The sequence below is a fragment of the Bombus huntii genome, chromosome 5, assembly GCF_024542735.1.
Source record: "Bombus huntii isolate Logan2020A chromosome 5, iyBomHunt1.1, whole genome shotgun sequence".
NCBI lineage: Eukaryota > Metazoa > Arthropoda > Insecta > Hymenoptera > Apidae > Bombus > Bombus huntii.
Window position 1 is genome coordinate 1,546,321 of NC_066242.1, and position 20,082 is coordinate 1,566,402.

The 20,082-nt window shown below is 45.8% G+C and overlaps 2 protein-coding genes across 17 annotated transcripts in view; both read right to left on the reverse strand.

Annotated features, from left to right (window-relative positions):
• Nucleotides 1-828: 828 nt before the first annotated feature.
• On the reverse strand, nt 829-2,821 carry LOC126865791 (zinc finger and BTB domain-containing protein 17-like). The gene is made up of 3 exons (XM_050618690.1): nt 2,632-2,821; nt 2,029-2,259; nt 829-1,166 (listed from the first exon to the last, which is right to left on the reverse strand). The coding sequence occupies exons 1-3, from the start codon at nt 2,819-2,821 to the stop codon at nt 829-831; spliced, it is 759 nt and encodes a 252-aa protein (XP_050474647.1).
• LOC126866181 (longitudinals lacking protein-like) overlaps nt 2,524-20,082 on the reverse strand; it is a 76,376-nt gene continuing 58,817 nt past the window's right edge. For 4 of the 16 annotated variants that reach the window (XM_050619457.1, XM_050619458.1, XM_050619450.1 and 1 more), the window contains 2 exons: nt 19,787-20,026; nt 18,957-19,348 (listed from right to left, as the gene is read on the reverse strand). In XM_050619457.1, coding sequence (XP_050475414.1) covers nt 18,972-19,348; nt 19,787-20,026 — 617 coding nt within the window. In that variant the 3' untranslated portion in view covers nt 18,957-18,971. Of the gene's footprint in view, nt 2,851-3,334; nt 5,603-5,986; nt 6,970-7,136; nt 8,099-8,138; nt 9,167-9,949; nt 10,136-10,880; nt 11,227-11,801; nt 12,136-14,655; nt 15,626-16,122; nt 16,333-18,903; nt 19,349-19,526; nt 20,027-20,082 lie in introns of those variants that run through there. The other 12 variants (XR_007689803.1, XM_050619459.1, XM_050619464.1 and 9 more) reach the window with 12 other exon arrangements.

Below are 20,082 nucleotides of genomic sequence, written 5' to 3' on the forward strand. Positions count from 1 at the left end.
TCCGCGTCGACGCGTCACGTCCTTCCCAATGTTAAACAACGCGCTTCGACGCGAACCTGAAATCGAACGTGTGCCAATTAGAAATTTCCTTCCGTGTTTTCCTTCTTTCGTATCTTTCGATCGTCTCGTCAACGACCTACGATCGATCGTCCAACGATTATCGTCTTACTATCAAGGCGATTTAGAGGGAAATCGAAGTAGCGGGAACGCGAAAGCGTTAATTCAAATGTTTGTCTGTTATCTTGTAAGTTATTTACGCAATAACTTGAAACATTGTACTGTGTGATTTATTGTTTCTAACACTCTTCCTCGATTCTATGCTCTTACGATACAATAAGGTTAGTCGATAGTCGATAGTCGAGGGTGGACAGAAACGAAGGGACAACAGAGAACACGTTCGCTAGAAAACCGATCGACGACGGTCCAGGTGTATCCTTTCTCGTCGTTGTCTCGCTATTCTCTCTCCGTCCACTTTCTCTTACTTTTCAAACACGTTCTAAACATTCGCTACGCAACTTCGGTTAGACGCGTGCTTGTTGAGCGAGCACGGTCCTGCGGCATTCTCTGCAGAAGCGAACAATTGCATTTGTCGCGCGAAATCTTATCTTAGAAACGTTACGCGCGAAACTCGAACCGATTTCTCTTCTGCTGGCGACTAAAAGGCAGAAAGAACTAGCGTTAGAGGAGGAACGATATTCGACGATCGTTTCGTCGTCTCGTTTGTTTCTCGTCGTTCGCCCGGCGAGTAGTACGAGTACAAAAGTCGCGGAAAAAGGAACTTGTTGCCCGTGATTGGCAAATCGGAATTGATCGGAGCAGAGTTCGATCTCAATTCAGATCGATCACGTATACGTTTTGACCACGATGACACTGACGAATGTGTCTATAAACGTGACCGCGTTGTTTCATTCGCGCAGCACAGTAAGGGCACTGAACTCTCGGCTCTTGTCCGCACTCGAACTTGGTGTGCCTTTTTAAATGCCATGCGTGTATGTAGCTCTTGGAGCATCTAGAGCACGTGTGCCTCTCAATGTCTCGAATAGCGGTGGCCCTACGCCTCCTCGAGCCGAGCGGCTTCTCTTCCTCGTAATCGAAATCCTTCGCTTCTTCCATCACCACCGAGCAAAGATTCTCCAGATCGGTTTCTATCTTGATCCTCTTGATGTCTAAAAAAAGAAAAGTAAAAAGGAAACGCAATTAGTCGCAGTCTCGGGACGTGTTCGCATGACCGGTCAGATACACGAAGAAAACAAAAATGATGGAAGCGGTTATCGTTACGAAGAGGATCGGGTTACCGCGAGTTATTTTTCCCGCCACCTTGTCCCCGAGAAGACCGCAAGCTGACCTTTTATCAGTGTCTTTGAGCGAGCAAACACGCAAAGGCAGAGCTTCCGTGTTCGGAGCTTCTCGGCCCAGGGACGAGAATAGCCGTCGATTAACCGTCGATTAACTCGTTAACCGGCGAAGCGGAGGAAAGTTGAAAGAACGACCAAAGCGACCGCAAGTGGCTGCGTCGTTTTAGCGAATTCGATTTCCACGGCAAAGAGAAGCGAACGTTGGTCGTCGCGCGTTCAAGCGAAAGGAAAAACTCTCTCGCGAACGATCGCCAACAGGTGGTACTTGTTCGAGTCCAGTAGCACCGTAACAATGCTTTATTCGCATTTCACATGTACATTCGTGAAAAACCGCACACACACACACACACACACGTTACGACGGCCAGTATTCCCGTCTTTCGATGTTATATGTGTGTATATATAACGATGACGCAGATCGTGACGACGAGGCGACAACGACAACGCTATACCTTCGTTACAAGACGTTCGTTGTCGGTTAGAATGCGAAAAGAAAACGTGGGCATTCGGGAGAACGAGAAACGGAAGAACGTCGACGACGATGATGGACTGGACGGGGAACAGCTGTTACGAAGAGCTGGTCATCAAGGCGAATCGATAATGTAGATGCGTTGACCCGAGTGTTTTCTACGTATGTGCTCGTTCACGTGTGCCCTTTGCTTGCTGCGAGTACCGCAGTACGGACATTTGAATCTGGGCGCGACGCCGCACTCGTAACGAAGGTGACGATTCAGACTTTTCACCACGGTGTAACCATTCCCGCACTTTGGGCACACGTAGTTCTTTTTCTTGCTGCCTCTGCGTCGAGGAGATCCGTAGACATCGTCCGACGCGTGGAACTTGCTCGCTTCCTCATACGAACCGGCTCCGTAATTTCCGTACAATAGTCGAAACGAACGATCCACTGAAAGCAAAAAAGCGCTACGATTAGAATTATACGAGAATCGATGGTGCGACGCCCACGACGATCGTAACGATCGTCGCGACTACCGATCGCGATGCGACAATTAGAAGAGAACCGGAAACTCATAATCCGCTAATCCCGTGCACTCCTCCTTCGGGAACCACTCCGTTACCATTTAAATATTCGCCATTCTCGTAAATGCTCTGTTTCTCTCTTCCAGAGAAATATACGATAAGGATGGTGCGGAAGGACGTGGAAGGAAAGTTGTAATTGAATAAAGTGTTTATTACTTTACTTATGAATACAATATATCTCATGACGATTAAAATTTAAGGTCGATCACGCAAACCCTTTCCTCCGGATGTTTCTTGCGGATATGACTATAGATCTGTGACGTTTGTTTGCTCCTCAGTTTGCAGTAAGGGCACTTGAATCTAGGTTCGTGTCCGCACTCGTACTTGTAATGCCGATTACGGTTACTTTTCAACGTGAAGCTGTGCAAACACTTCGGACAGTAATAGAGCAAGCGATCTTTGCCCACGTTGTTGCCCGGCTTTACCATGCTCATCAGCGAGTCCAACACGCTCAGATCTGCAAAGAAGAAACAAAGTACGGTGAACGTCCGTTCAAAGTGTTTGGACATGCGACTATAATACAACTCGCGCGCCAATTCGCGTTCTTCTCCTCACGTTCGCCGATCGAAGGAATCGATCTGTCGACCGAACGAGGGAACACGATCGACGACGTTTTCGGAGCTGGTCTGGAATATGTACAGACGCATCCATGACCTACGATGAGTTCGTTAGTACATATGTATCGCGTGAAAAAAAAGCAAAATACGTAGCACCGAACCAAAGGATTCTCCTGATCTAGCAAAGCGACGCGAGATAGAAACGAGAAAGAAAGACAAACATAAAAAAAAAGAGAAACAGTAAGGAAGAAGTAAAGAAAACAGAGAGAAGAAAAACCGAAAGATGAAAAAAGAGAGAGACAAACAAACACGGGTGGTAAACGATCAAAGAATTACATCACACAGTGCACGCTCGGTAATCGAGCGCAGACAGAATCGCTGGAGTGTTTGAACATCGATTTATTATTCGTATCTTACAATTCCACAGTGACGACGATATATGATCACAAAACATCGTGGAAAATGGGGAATAGTAATTGTTTCGACATCGAACGTAGTCAATATTTATTCGTAGTCAAGTCCCGAAGGAAACGATCGGTCGTACGAAACCGATCAAACGGGGAAAGGACAACTTGTTCGTACGATGAATGGAGAAACGCGTCTAGCCCGGCTCTGATCGGGCGTGTATAGTTATTAATAAACGCACTTAACGCTACAACATCGTTAATTATATCACAGCAACAAAAACAGTCGGCCACTAACGTCTAGGTGTAGGTAGAAGAAAACGAGAATCAAAGAAAACATTTCGGTCGCGGTGCGAACGGCTACGCTTTCGCCGTAAGCACGTGGTTGCACCAAACGTTCGTATCCTGCTGTCTCCGCGCATCGATTTCAAAAGCTTAAAAGCTCGGCATTATCTTTCATCGTGATTCTCATTCGGTTCGATAAACGAGAAACAAAAGTGAAAGAACACAACGTTTGCCCCGACCGCTTCACCCTGTACCATTCAGTCTTAAAGCGGAAAGCGTACCGGCAAATCGAAAGGTACACTTTCCTCTGTTCCTCCCCTTTTCACCCTTCGAACATCCAACGATACGCCGGACGCACAATTACCCGAAACAACTTTTAAACGTTATTTGACGAACGCGCGTTTTCTGTTGCTCCGGTTTCTTTGCTTTTCTTTTTCGCTTTTCCTCGTCATTTCTTCACCTTATAGCTGGCTCGATTTCACCAACGGATGAAACTTTTACGTTAAAGTCCATTTCTTTTCCTGCTATGAACGTTAAGGATGCCGTTATTATCGTTATTCTTACTATCTTTTCCATCGACTCATTCCTCCTTTCTTCTCGCGCACACGCACACTTTCTCATTCGCTCTCTCGCTCTCTCTCTCTCTCTCTCTCTCTCTCTCACTCACTCTCTCACACACACACACACACACTCTCTTTCTCAATCTTTTTTCCATAGAAAACATACAATTTTATCTAGTAGGACGTCTAGAAATCGAAGAACTTTTCGTGTGACAGCTCGTGTGCATCGTGGAACTTTAAATGCAATTGTACTTGAAACATGTTTACGTTCGATTTCTCGGGCAAACCGGTTACCGGCTAATGATTACCTCGTCAACGACGTGAACCATTCGTAGAAAACACGAGCAATTTCAACGTGCGGTAAATTAACCGACGGTCGCGTTCGATATCCTAAAATTCGAGATTCGTTTGAGCATCGTCTCGTTTCACGACTAAATCTCGTAAACGATCGTTCCCTAATTTTATAAAACATTTAAAAATTTGATAACAACGGAAAATATATGTATCATATGTTAAATGTATGTACTGTATAATATTCATATACGCGTGATGTATATCAATGAACGTGGCTGTGTGTCAACATGTGTGTGTAGGTATATACGCGTATATTACATGTATTACATGCATGTAACGTATACGCAAATGCGTGTACGTTATTTCTCTAATTATAAGAGGCGACAATCGCAAAAGGCGGCGTTCGCGCGGAACTACCTTCTACGTTTCCGATGCGAACAGCAAGCTTTCGAGACAGTCCGCCGACGACAGAAACATCTCGAAAGGGACGGAGATCGGATCTGCCGTAAACACGGGAAACTATTACGCGAAAAGCGGTCGATTATCTTAGGATCGAACACTCGCACCTCGCGTCGCCTTCTCTCGGCCTTCACTTTATACGACATCGTTCGTTAACGAACGAGCAACAGGAACACGTACTAAACCTCCCGATTCGTGTCTTCTTGACAGCCTCGGACGATCCTTTTCACAGTTGATCCTTCATTTCTCCAGGTGCACCACGTAAACGGGCTGACCTACGTGCCTGGTTCTAATGTGGGACATCACGTTGGACGTTTGTTTGCTACGGAATTCGCAGTAAGGGCACTGGAATCTCGGCGGTTGGCCGCACTCGAACTTGAGATGCCTGGTCATGTTGCCTTTGATGGTAAAGGATCTTCCGCACTTGGGGCAGCCGAATGGCTTTGTGAAGCATTCCGCCAGCGATCCCTTTGCGTACGTGTTCTTCTCCCTCCCTTGAGAATAGTAATTCGGCAATGATCTCGGCGCAGTCGCACCACAGGAATCAGTCTGACCAATCTCCCTGTTGCTTTCCTCGTTCTCAAATGCTTTGCAAGATTGTAAAACGAAGTTTAAATCCAACTGTGGGACCGCGGCATAGAAACCTGAAACTTCAAGATCGGCTGGTTAGTGGAATCGGCGAAATATCGGACGAACGATTTGGGAAGACAGCGGGATCGCTGGATCCGAGAATCGATCGCCGTCGGTTAGAGCCGTACTCTCCTTTAGAGATGTAGCGATCGTATTGGATTGGGTCGAACTAAATCGGTCCGGGGGTGGTTGGATCGGATCGGTTTGGTTCGGTTGGCTTTCATTTAAATTGCGACATGCTTCGTATCGACGACGTTGAGCATTGGAAATGGAAAAATAAAAGAAGGATACCTTAAAAAGTTGCGGATGATCTTCTAGATGAAAACGTCGAGCCAGTCTCGAGCATTTTCCAGACCCCCCGCCCCTCTCTCTATCTCTCACCCCTTTCTTTCTTTCTTTCAGTCTTTTCTTTCGTTCTTTTTTTTTTTTTTTTTTTTTTTGTCTTTCTTTGCGAATATCAAAGCAGACGAATGGAAATCGCACGATTTTAACGGACATTATTTCTAATTATTTTCAATCGTTTAATTTAATACGTACTAGGGAAAATTGCATCTTAGACTAGGTTAACGGTAATTAAATCTATCGAATAGAAATCGTTGTGTACCATTCCATCTTCGGCCGATGGCCACATCCCCGATGGTTCGGTTAGCCATTCTCGTGCACGAAAGTATGCAGACGACGGGTTGCCATTTGATAATCGTGTACGTTGTCGTATAAATTTGCATATACCATAAAAAGAAATATTAAACTACAAAGGATCGTTCGTGCGTATCTGTCATTTGTGTGCAAATCTGCATGCATTTTAACCGAAATATTTACACGCAAGTGTCGTTCGAAGACTATATTTCAAATCGATGCTTCGCGTCAATAGCTTGAGAAATATTTTTGCTCCGCGAATACCTTCGCGCGGTAAGGAAATACGTTTCCATAGAAAGCGAGTATAAAGTGGAAAGACTACACGTGTCGATTACATCGAACGAGATCGGGCGCAAAATGGATGGATCGTCGGTAGTAGTGGTTTCGTCGAATCTTCAACGTCGAGTTCAAAGCTTCATGTCGAAGATAAACACTTCCTCTTCCGGATGCTTTTTTCTGATGTGAGCGTAGACCGGCGATGTTTGCTTACTGCGAAGACCACAGTACGGACACTGAAATCTTGGTTCGTGGCCGCACTCGTAATTCACGTGTCGATCTTTGTTTCTCTTCAAGGTGAAACCGCGACCGCATTTTTGACACTGAAACGGCTTCGTCTTGTCGGAAACGTTTATCTTTGCGCTCCTCCGTCTCGCGGTTTTGCTCGATTCCAAACAACGTTTCCCGATAGTTTCCAATCGGCTCTTCAAGTCTAGGTTTTGTCCGAGCGCAGGCGGTAGAATATGGGGGAATCCTGAAACACGGAGACATAAATACTGAACAGCATACTCTCGACCGCTGTACAGAAGAGGCTGTACAGCTTACGGAGTTTGGCCACCCCGTCGAACGGACGTTCCGTTCGAATGCGTCGCTCTTCAAGGGCTCCGCTCGACGGCAAACTCCCTACCGACCCTTATACTATTTAGCTCCGGGTAGCTCCGTGTTCGCCGCGAGAAATAATATACCCTCTTCTCCACCAGCAAATCGACCACTTTGTCGTTGCGAGCACAGAGCTGCGTCGGAACTCTGCTCGGAATGAGCAGCCATCGAGCAGCCACGCAATTGGGGGAAAGGTACGCATTCCACGGAACCTACGTTTCATCACGCGCACTTCTTCTCGATTCTCTCTTCGAAACGCCTAGCGAAGCGCGCTCGCAATTCAAAGTAACAATTTACAGATACGCTTTTCTCGATAGCTTCGGACAAAATCGGTGTTCGCGCGATGCAACAACAAATGAGACTCCTCGCGTGCACGTGGTCGCTGCTAGCACATGGATCCCGTGGAACCATCTTCCCACCAAGCATCCATCATACTTTACAACCAGCCATAGAAAGATCGCTCGTTAGTTGAAGAATATCGAGCAGACGATTGAAATATTGGAGCTCGGTAGGTGTTTGTCACGCGCCAAGATGCACGGCGATCGAACCAATGGATCTCGTGTACAAGGGGAGGAATAAATATTGTTTTTCTTTTCTTTTCTTTTCTTTCTTCACTCTTTCTTTTTTTTTCTTCCTTCGATTCACCACGATGCTTTATTGCGAGCAACAATCGAAAGAACGACAATTGAAGTGGAAATATTAAAGTTAAAATCGAAAGAAAGCACTGAACTTTCGGTCCCAGAACGTTTGCGCGAGTTGAGGATGATGTACGCGTAAGTGACGGATCATGTGAGACTTTTGGTAGTTTTTCATGGAGCAGTGAGGACATTCGAAGCGCGGAGGCTGTCTGCACTGGTTCCGCAAGTGCGACAGCATCGATTTCTTCCATTTGTAGAGATTGCGACAACTGGGACACTCGTACATTCCGTCTCGTCTGATGATCGTAAATTCTCTGCCAGAACGACCGTGGAACCGCTCGATTTCCGTGCTCCCTTTTTCTCTTTCTGAAACAAGCACGCAAACAAAAAGAACGTTATTATCGGTGTACCGTTATTTCGATTCGTTACCTGAACGTACTTTTTTTGTATAGAAACAGCGTAGAAAGAAATCCCAAGTAAAAAGTCCGCACATCTCGTGCAATTCGACTGCCGAATCTAAATCTTCTCTAGGCTTTTCTTCTTTCTTTTTCTTTCTAGCGCAATCCTCGTAAACTCTACTACCATTTTCCACAAACCTGTGTCTCATACCGGCTCCGTCCAGTCGGCCGCTGCTTGTCGACGTTTTCTAGTCAAATCAAGTTTGCGAGAACGAAAGTTAACGCGCTTACATACGACTATGGAATGGTATAACAAGTACGTCATAGTCGATGGCAGTCGATAGAAAAATAGCAAAGTTCAAAATTGGCATCAATTATTTATTCACGTTAAAACTGTTTTAACGCATATTGCAGCTCTCCGAAGTAGAATGTCAAAATTCTTACCATCGGACACACACACGTGCGAGGAGAAACAGTCGATATCGAGAAAATACAGCAAGTTAACGTTCACGCATGCACCTAGACATTGGAAAACGCAATCTCGGAGGGATGATCGGAAATGAAGAGGAAACGGATAGGATTGGACGAGACGAAATGAGACTAGATGAGATGAGACGAAACGAGATAAGACGAGACGAAACGAGACGTGTCGAGACGAGATAACATCGAAAGCTAAAGAAAACGAGAGAGAAATTGATCGAACGATTGGTTGGAACGACGAAAGAAGGATCTGCGAGCTAATCGGTTCGATGCTCCTGATGGTAGAGTCTTGCATTTGTGGCGATATCGATGCAATAAAGTTTGTATTTCGGATGAAGTGTGCGTATATGCGTCCACACGTTGGTACGTTGACGAAGATGATTCTTGCAGTAAGGACACTCGAATCTCCGAGATGTCCCGCATTCGTACTTATAATGTCGTATCATGTGACTTCGATGTTTGTAGGTACGAGAACAATTCGGGCACGGATGTCGATTTCGTTCGTAGAGCTGAGTAGAAGTCCGAGGTCTCATGTTCCACGTACGTCTGCCGGAATCTGCAAAAGAGGACAAATTTTCCAACGGTTAGTTGCGAAAGATCGACGAACGATAACGTTCAACGCTCGATATACCGCTGACGGTGGACTCAGCATCGAGACAAGACGAAATCGAAATTCTGCTCGGTGAAAGAGACACGGAAGGGCAGAACGACGAGAAGTTCTCCGACGGTTCGAACGTTCGTACGTCGAGCGAAATGGATAACATGAAAAGTTCTGTTACTCTAACGCTAATATGAAAGGAAACGAAAGAGTGGACCGCAGCAGCAGATGTCGCTCTTCACTTCACTTTCCTTTACGCTTCTTCGTCCTTCATCGTCGTACATGATGGTCGTGCGATCAACGAGTGAGATGTACAATACAGAAACGCAGAAACGTGACGATCGAAGGTGGATAAAGCGAGCCGTTGCTATCGCTATGGAATCCTTTATTTTCTATACAGAGTGACTACGAGTAGAAATGTACAGAATATGATGGAGAAAATCGGTTCCAGCTACGGAATCGATGTTGCGCATTCTTCGCTATATTCGCATCCGTCGCGTATCGCTACGATTTGAAGCGTATCGGCAATGTTCGGTTACTAAAGCGTAGGAAGGAGATGCCCTTCCCATTTCGATAATCAGGAGAATTGTCGCGAGCAAATATCGGACGGCTTTCAGCCCTGCTGAGTATCCAGAGCGTAAATCGGCCGATCGCTGTGATTGCTCTTAATATGCGAGTACACGTGCGACCTGTGTTTGCCAGTGTACATGCAATGCGGACATTGGAAGCGCGGCGCCTTACCACATTCGTATTTCAAATGTCTGTGAAGTCCTCGATACCATTTGTAGGTCTTCTGACACTTGGGACAGTCAAAGTTACCTCGGGATGTGGTGTCCACTGCTGGAAGCATACCGGTGTTGTAGCATCTTCGTCTCCGATCCGGAGCCAGAACGGTCACGTAAGGCAATGTCGACAGGTTGAACATCACTGGAAATTACACGGTAGTTTTCTCGGTAAGTGATATTAACAGGCAAACGTTAGCTCGACGACACATATAACAGCAGTATTTTCTCCCCTCCCACCCCACCCCCGCTTTTCTCTCATGCTGCGACAAAGAGTTGGCCGTTCATCGAAAAATGTCGATCGCGGCAACTCTAGTCTGCGATAAGAAAGTAGACGCAAAACTTAGGCGTTTAAAAGCAACCGTTGCGGATCGATGTAGGAAATACAGTGTCGATATAACACGGTGCAAAAATTCCGACAACTCTCCTGTAACACGATTTTGATGCAACACGGAACGTATTAACCGTGTGTTACAGGCGAGTTGACTGTATATCGCGCACACTTTCCCATGTCTGCCGCTCTTTGGAAGAAGATAAGTAGGAAAAACGGTCGGAAGTGTTGCTTTCCGCTTTATTCTTCTTGACAAATGTATAAAAAAAGAAGCAAGATGTTTGGATGAAAAGATCTTTCTCGCTAAAAAAGAAACGATTCAGCGTGGAAAAAGGGGTTGCTCGAAGTTTGCCACCGTTGCGGGATGACCGTTCGACGTCGCCAGAAGCAAACGATTCGACGACAAAGGATCTGGTTCCGTCTGCGATCGGCGATACACCTGAAATCAAATTTAGCAACACGGTTAGCCAGACGCATGAGCGCATTTCGTGTCTCTGTTTTCTCTTTTCCTCCCTTCGCTGTGTCTGACACTCTCGAATGTAAATAAAAAGACTCGAGAGACTGGGCTTGACAACTTTATTTCGCTTGGTGTGACACATCGGTGGAGCGGAGCCGCGTATTAGAAGAAATCTCTCAATCGTGAGTTCAGTAGAGCCGTTTAAAGCACAGCGCTTGGTCAGGGTGATATTTCCTGATGTGGGCGTAAATGTTCTGGGTAAACTTGGAAAGCTTGTCGCAGTAGGGACACTGATATTTCGGCGCCATACCACACTCGTGACGCAGATGCCGCGACATGTTTTTCTTTAGGGTGAAACCACGATTGCAACGTGGACAATAGTGATTCTTGTGCACGGAGTACACTTTCGGCCGCCTCCTCGGACGTGGTCGAATATGCTGCCAAACACCTGAAATATCGAAGAAACGTGTTAGCAGGAAACAGCACGATGTACGAGCCGTTTTCGAAGCACTTTCCGGTCCAGGAGCATGTGCGAGTGCATCGTTCCGTGTCGTCGTGACATAGAGAAAGTAAAAGAAAATCAAGGCTCGAAGGAAAATCCATTTTTACGTCTGGATCGGCAAGAGAGGACGTTCAACGAGGATCTTCATGGTCGAGATTGGAAAAAAGAAAAAAAGATAGGGGAAAATCCTCGTTGAAACGTCGATCAAGCAAAGCTGGCTAGTATGGGACGATGTACCGAAGGAACAATGCGACCAGAGACTGATGCAGAAAGACATATATATATATATATATTTTTTTTTACATTGGAGAACATGTGAAAAATTGTACACGATTTTACGTCACTAATATAGCCTCGATTCGTTTCTGTTTGTGCCTCTATTTTAATTGGTTTAAATTTCGTCTTGTCTGGTCTCGTCCCGTCTTAGTATTGTCTATCGTATCTACCTTGAAACATTCGTTTTCAATCGCTTTTTGGAATGCGCTTCGTTCCTTAGCCAATACAAGAAATATCGGTTTTACATGTTTCTACGAGGATTCATCGAAGAGAAGAGTTTGATGGCGTGAGCTTTGTATCCGACGTGTCTCGATCTGACGTGTCTATAAATGTTGGACGAGCACGAGGCTTTCATTTCACAATAAGGACACTGATAGCGATGTCCTTGGCCACAAAAGTACCGCAGGTGTCTGGTTATGGTGGTCTTCTGGGTGAAACGACATCCACAGTTGAGACATTCGAATCTTTTACGCTCGTTCGGATGATATTTATACCTATCCAAGAAGCTTTTCATCCCCGACGAATAGTTAACAAAGTCCATGCTGTTCCATTTGAAAAACTGCTCCCTTTGATAGTCACCTGGAAACACCAAGATACACGATGGTTAATCCACGTCAAAGCCACGCAGCCATGAGCTTTATACCGTGCAATGGGCAACGTTCCTGAAGAAATGCGCGCGCGAGACAGAGAACGAAGGGGGAGAACGAGGGAGAGAGAGAGAGAGAGGCAGACAGAGAAGGAAAAAGAGAGGAAAGAGAGTTTGGAACGATGAGAAAGTGGAAATTTGTGGAAATTTGGTTCCAGAGGATACCAAGTAATTGTTACGAATATAAAAGGCGAAAAAAAGGAGACGAAGGTAAGGGCAACTTACGAGATAACCGATTACGCGTAGCACGGTGGAAACGTAGGAGAAGAGAAAAACAACGGAAACTGAAAATTCATCGAGCTTTTAATCGTTTCAAACACGTTTATACATGATGGTTACGAGATCCTTTACAATTATCACCGACGATGTCATTCAGCTTTGAAACGAATGCTCGAACGACTAGAGAGAGGAGGATGACGGCTCCAACTTTTGTGCCATGTCCTATTCGGGCAAAGGGACAAAGTATTTCTTTCTGAAAAGACGTTCAGAAACGGCATCGCCACGACGCGACGCGACGCGACGCGGCGCGGCGAGACGGGACGAGACGAGACGAGACGAGACGAGACAAGACGAACTATACGATAGTGCGAAGTGAGGTATCGCGTGGATTAAGTACGATTTTGGAAATACCGATTAGAAATCGATGTACCGTGGCAACTGATATTCGCGGCAATCAATCGCTCAAAACAGTTTATTGTAATAAACTTCCTTTCCTTCGTGGTAACGACTTATGTGATATTTGACGTTAGATGTATACGTGTAACACTTGTTGCAATAAGGACACTGTATCCCTCGAATACCGCACAAATGACGAACGTGGTAATTCAGATCTTTCCGCCTTTTAAACGTCTTCCCACATTGATTGCAGTCCAAATTGGTGCCATAGAGAAAAGCTGCGACGCTTTTCACGCTACGAATCTTGCGTTTCTGATCGCACGCGTGCTTCAAGTGGAAGACCAAGTCCCTTTGCTTGGGAAACATCTTGCCGCACTGCGAACACTTTGTCGCGTTCGTCTTCGAACGGGACGACGTGTCGTTCCACTCTGAAAATTAAAACACAAATACGATATATAGCCAAGTTCGAGCTATAACGCATCCGCGCGCAGGGAGATCCACGATTTCTATGCCGAAATACGTACACGTGCACGTCCACGTAGACGTGTACGCGTTAAGAAAATCAGCAATTCAAATTCATTCCATGGAAGCGTAGATAGATACATATCTACAAAGCGTTACATAGTTACGCGTAAATGAAAGTAGGGCACCAAGGAAACATTATAATGCTCGTAGATTCTAACTATAGATCCTGATCATAGGGACCAATCGTTTCGTGACTCGAACGTATACCAACGACAGTTTCGTCGAGTTGCTTTCTCGCGCAAGTGCACATGCACGCGTATGCACATCCGCATAAGCACGACGCACGTACCATAGGCGCTCGCACGTACCACAAATACGCGAATACGCGATACGCGCACGCACGCACACACGCACACGTACACGCGCACACAGGCACACGAAATATCAGATCGACGGAAATCATCTCTCTTCGAATACGCGTATGGAGCCTTGCTACCGTCATCCGTGTGACTTGATCACGCATAGTATCGCTATCTCGAATAAAATACGTGTAGTGGAGAAAAAAAAAATCTGGCAGTGGAGTTGGATTCGTGTCGATTTGATCTGCTATTCCAATGATTCTAAACTATAATACTTCACCGGCAGCATTTCACACCGTTCAAAACATTTTATTCACACCGACTGGCAATTTAGGATGCCATCGTCTGATGTGCCTGTAAACATTCGAGGATGAATTGTCCTTCTTATGGCAATAAGGACACGCATATCTAGGAATCTGGCCACACTTGTGTCTAATCAGGTCCCACATCCTTCGGAATCCTGCGTTGCATTTTGAACAGATGTAACTGGAGACCGCGGCCTGCGTCCTCGCGTTTGGCCACTCCAATATCCGTACATCTGAAAAGAATCAGGACAATTAGTCCTGCGTCATGTCACTCGCTACCGTTTGCCAAAACTATATGCAATATCGTCTCGAATAGGCCCTGCGAACAGATCTAACGTGGCTATCGACAAGCGTGTCTAATCGCTATGGCGATTAGAATAAACGTAACAAAGTAACACGGACAAGAAAGAAAAAGTCGAGCCGCTGCGCTGTAACGAAACTGCTCTCCTCTCTCGGCTTTCTGTCGTCTCGACGTCGTTTAACACGCGTCCTCGATTTACCAACAGTTTACACCCATCGCGTTGCGAACCTCGTCCAACCTTATCACGCGTTCAAACACGCGTCTGCTGTTTATGTGTGTGTATGTGTGTTTCTGTATGTACTTGAATCTGTGAAAAGGGAAGAGGGACAGCGATCGGAACACCAACGACTGTCTGGAATGATTGAAATTAACATTATACTCGCAAATGTATATATCATATACCACGGGTTAAAGATATGACGATTTTATTGAGGTAAACGATACATCGTGTATCATTCTCTCGCGCGTATCTACTACGCAAACACTCGATCTGTTCGTCCATCTGAATACTTGCAATTTTAATCGATCTCGATAATCCTAAATCTCTACTATCTTTGTTCTTTTCTCTCTTTTCTCTTATTTTCCGCTTCGCTTGCTTTCTCTCCTTCCTATTCTCCACCTTCTTCTTTCTCTTCTCTGTTCCCTCTCCCTCTTCCTTCCGTCCTTTTCATCTTCTTCTATCATAGAAAGTTCATAGAAACTTGCCACCTACGAAAATACCGGAATACGCGTGCACGCGTTGCCAGTAGCCTAGTCTCCGAAACAGCGGAGAGTTGTACGCGACACGAGGGAAACTTGTTGTTTACTTCGATGCGAATCGCGCCGGACGTTACGCCGTTATCCTTGTGTTTTCAAACGCGGCATAGACCGATAGATCGACAAACTTGACGCGGCCAAATGACACCGATTGGATCGGAACAGATCGCTATATTACGACTGGGAATCAGCGCCTTTGTCGAGCTAAGGCAACCGCGAATTTAATCTGCGGATTAAATGGAAATCGCGAGATCGACGAGATAAACTCGAACGTAAATTTGACGAAAGAGGAAAGATCGTTTTTAATTTCGATGAACGATCACAGGCATTCCGTCGTGTCGCATTCTGATGTGTTTGTAAATATTCGACGAACATTTGTCCCTCTTGTTACAATAAGGACACTTGAATCTCGGTTCCTTTCCGCAGTCGTATTTCATGTGCGTCTTCAATGTTTTCTTATAGGTGTAACCTGCGTTACATATAGGACAATGATAGGACATTTTGCCAGAGTCCCAGAATACACCGTCTTCGTGCTTGATGGCAGCTCGTCTCCCCCTGTACTCCATGTCCGCTCTCAAATTATCCAGAACGGCGGTGTTATCGTAAGATGGTAGGGGCCGTCCTACGAACAAGAAAACAGAGCCAACGGTTAGCAAGCAGCGAAACCGGTGTCGGTACCGAACGGAAAGGAACAAGGAAATAAATACAACAGAGAAACGAATTAACCGATACGCTTAGTAGGTCGACAGAAACAAACCCCTAAGAATTGCTGCAATACGCGAACCAATGTCTAATCCTGTTGTTAAATGTCGAGCAGTCGCTGAAACGAGTAGCATCGAGTAAAATGAGATAGCTGAAAGACGGGATAGAACGAGAACAGTGATTCTCACGGGACAAGGAACACATCTATTTTCGTAATCTTGTACACACAACTGCTCGCGCTTTTCGCTCGATTCCAATTCATCCCGAATCACACGCCTACGAAAGAACGCTTCCATGCTTTTGTCCTTTCTTTCCTGTCCTTCTCTCCTTCCTTCCTTCCTTCCTTCCTTCCTTCCTGCTTTCTTCCAAGGATCGATACATCGATTCAGTAGAGCTTGTACGCTTGAATTCTACTACCCTTGTGGTAGGTCCTGATATGCCTGTAGGTATTCGAGGATTTTCTGTCCCTTTTGCCACAGTACGGGCACTGAAAGCGTGGTTCCTTGCCGCATTCGTATCTAAAATGTGTCAGCATGTTCGCCTTCTTACTGAACGAACTGCAGCATCTCGGGCAAAAGTATCTCTGAACTTGATCGGTTTGCCCCGGCCGCGACTCCTCGACGTACCCTGCAAAAGACAAGCAAATCACAGGCCGAGTCAGTAGGCTTGTCTACGGTTCGTGCGACGAATTTCAGAGAATACGATTTCGATCTGAAACTGCGACAGCGAGACGCTTTCAATCGTTTTCAAAGGTCTCTTCGTTGTCGGGTGAACGCGTGTTTCTACGTAGACGCAATCGTTAAATTCTGTCAAATAATTAACACGCTTCCGGTGATCGAACGAAATAAACGAATTTTATTGGCGGATGGTGGTTAAAGAAAGAAAAAAATTGATCGATTACAGAGATCTTATGGTGACAGAGAAGGATAGCAATCTTTGGTGAAAAGTCGCAGCACAAGCCGTTGAAAACAACGCACGCACGTGCTGTGCCGCGCGTCCGTCTCTCCTCGTTGAAACGACGCAGCGCAAAGTCGTTGTCGTTAGAGCGTCCACGTCTCCGCGTTTCCTCTTCCCTTTTTATCATCGTCGTCCTTCGAAAACAACAACATCTGCTCTTCGTTGATCAACGAAAAAGCAGCCGGTGTGGCTTAAACAAAGGCAATTGTTTGTGGACCCTTCGTACGTGTTTGTAGACATTCGAGCTATATTTTGACCCGTAATCGCAGTACGTACACCGAAAACGAGTCTCGTGGAGGTTGCAATGGGACCGGTAGTGACGCATCATACGGTCTTTCGACAGGAAACTGTGTGTGCAACGAGGGCAGTGGAACCAAGCATGATGATTTGCCGGCTGTCTACCTGCAAGCACGGATTTCATATCAACATTCAAATATTTCGCCACACGATCAACGATTCGAAGGATATCAAAATTTCTCCCCTCCTCTCTCTCTCTCTCTCTCTCTCTCTCTTCCTCACCCTTGCTCGCGCGCCATTTGTTTTATTTCAGCACCAAAAAATTCAATATCACTCGATTATTAACAACAGAAAATTGACTGTATCGTGATCTACCCAGCCGTGTGTACACAGTTAAAATCGAACGAATAAAGCACAAGCGCAGAAAATCGCAAGCCGGTGACTCGGTCGAGCTTGCAAGATGTAGCGAGTGGCAAAATTTCCAATTAGACTGTACTTGTTCGTGAGTACCCGTGCTACTACGTAGGGAAGGAGAATGAAAACTGTGAAGATGGAATCGGAACAAGAGCTTAGAAAATATTGAAAACGGACGAAAACAGAGATGCAAAAAAAGAAAAAGACATACGTAAAACATAAAAAAAAAAACGACAGTTGTCTTTGCGACATTTCCCTTTCTTTTCTTATCTCTTCTCTTCTTCCTTTTTTTCGTCTAATCTTCCTCACTGTAATTATTCGCAATTCCTACGCTAACTTATTCGCGCCAGTCCTTTGGTAAGTAAAAACGTTCCTAGGCTCCTTGAGAATAAACTATGGGCAATTGTACAAAGACTATCAAAAAACAGGCTTTACGTCGAAGCGCAGCCACGCAAATGTACAATACAAGATCTAGTCGGACATTACAACGACGGTACATTGCCACGGTTTGGTACCGACATCGAAATCTTGCTGTTATAATAGCAACGATGATGACGACGATGATGATGATGATAATAACAATAGTAATAATATTAATAACAATATGATTCTGTTCGCAATTCGCAAGCATACATCGTTGGTTTTTATTCACCGCGTCGGCGGTTTATTATCTGTGCTCGATCGGAATTTCAATAAACCTTGGTACATGCATTCTACGTGGTTCGGGGCTCGTTAAAATCGAACAGGTTCCTACGTTTCGTTCTCATCTCTCGCTCCGATCGTTTCCATGTCTCTTCTTCCGTCTCTTCTTGCCGAACAACTCGGCCGGTTCGGTCGATCGAATTATGCGCGCGTTGCAGCCTGCTCGAACCGTGTTCCGCCGTCGTAACCGGAAAAGCGCGCACGCGCGTGCAACACGAAATGAACATGGTATACGGTCGGTTTGCGGCAATCGATATATTCGGTATAAATAGGAGGTGATTAGGTTGAATCGACGATTGGAAATCGAAGCAATAGGTCGCAGCGTCGCCAGGACGATTCAGTAAAGCTTGACGAATCTTAGCTCCATGTTGTGATGCTTGGCCCTAATGTGCCTATACACAGCCTGAGTATACTTGCTGCGCATATCGCAGTGCGGGCACTTGAAACGCGGCAGATCGACGCATTCGAGTCTGTAGTGACGACTCATGCCGCCGGAAGTGTGAAATGTACGGGCGCATCTTGGACATGGAAAGCCGCGCCGGTTAAGGGACGTCTGTAGCCTCAGCATGTGCCGAGAATTTCGAACGACACCGTGGAACTTTCCCAAGACAATTGGCCTGAAGTCTGTAAGCAGAAAAAGAGACGAGAATGGACCGTTAGAGAGAAGTGAAAGCAGCAAGTCGTATTTCCTCTGACTCGTTCGACCAATTGGGAACGGGTGACGAAAATTAAATATAACTGCGGGCCAGCGAAAATTCAATTTCACGACGAGCCGTCGTTCGTCTCGCGATCTTTAAAGGGATCGGAAGGATGATACGTTGCGTACGTTCTCGCACACGTATTTTTCCAAAGGAGAGACAAGCTTGGTTGTGTGTTTGTTGTGTCCTACGTGTTTTCATTTATTTACAGGAATACATAGAGTCCATCGTTTGAAGCATTGGCACTCGCCCCATACGCTAGCAGTCGTGCGTTCCGATTGCAATCTTCTTCGTGCGATCGCAGTGAGAATATGTTCGATCGTTTGCCACTCGCGCGAGACAGGGCACGCGTCCAATAATCGACGAGGGCATCCAAATGAAAAAAGAACAGTTTAAAATCGAGGTTTGCTTCCGTTGGAACGAACAACGCGATCCCTGGCACGGCGTGGTTGATTTTTTGGAAACCATTCGATGCAGATGATTCGCCATGGCCTCGAAGCCGATACGATGAATTCTTCTCGCGCGTCGATAAATCAGCGTTCGCTCCGTTTTCCGTGATAAGAATTTCTCGTGATCGAGTCCGTTGTCGCAAACCTGACGAACGAACCTCTCGTTCGGTCGCCATTCTGCTATATCTGAAACGAAACAAACCGAAAGGCTCGTTAATCGAACGAACGTTCGTGGAACTTGGAGTAACCGGCGAAAGCAAAGAAAACCAAAGGAGACGAGACGAAACGAAAAGTTGGACGTTGTTGCTGTTGTTGGATCGTCGTTGCTAAAAATTCGAGAGGAAACATTGTACGAGATCAAAGTAGGAGAAACGAGTCTGTTCTTCTTCAGCAATTTTATTCGTTCGAACGACAATTGGAAAATATTGGCCGTCTATGACGCGTGATCGAACAACACGATCTGGATCGTGCATTTGATTGCACGTGTTCGAAAGAAATATAGAGGAAGAGGAGGTTTTAACGCTTGGATACATTTTGCTGTATCCGATGTTGGTTGGCTTGGTAAGCCGCGAGCAACGGTTCAATAGAGTTTAACGAGGGTGACAGGTTCTTCGGGATGCATACACCTGATATGTTGATAAACGTTGGATGTCTTCTTGCTGCACATGGTGCAGTAAGGACACTTATACCTCGGCGCCTTGCCACACTCGTACCTAAAGTGACCCAACATAGTGTCTCGCCTGCCATAGCCGTTGTTACAGTTGGGACAGTGAAATTTCCCGGTGAACGCGTTGTACAGCTTGTCCCGTTTCCTCGCGTACTTCCTCGAATGCGCGACACGGAGGAGATCGTCGAGTCGGTCACCTACAAAACATCGTATCACGGTCAAGTTCGTAAGCTAGCCCTAATTCCCGCGAACA

Coding starts and splice junctions, on each gene's coding strand:
- LOC126865791 (XM_050618690.1), bottom strand. CDS start 2,821: ATGGTAAAGCCGGGCAACAACGTGGGCAAAGATCGCTTGCTCTATTAC. Junction 2,260..2,631: donor ACAGATCTATAGTCATATCC/GCAAGAAACATC, acceptor TTTTGCTTTCAG/TGGATCGTTCGTTTCGACTA. Junction 1,167..2,028: donor ATTCAAATGTCCGTACTGCG/GTACTCGCAGCA, acceptor TTCTTTTTTTAG/ACATCAAGAGGATCAAGATA.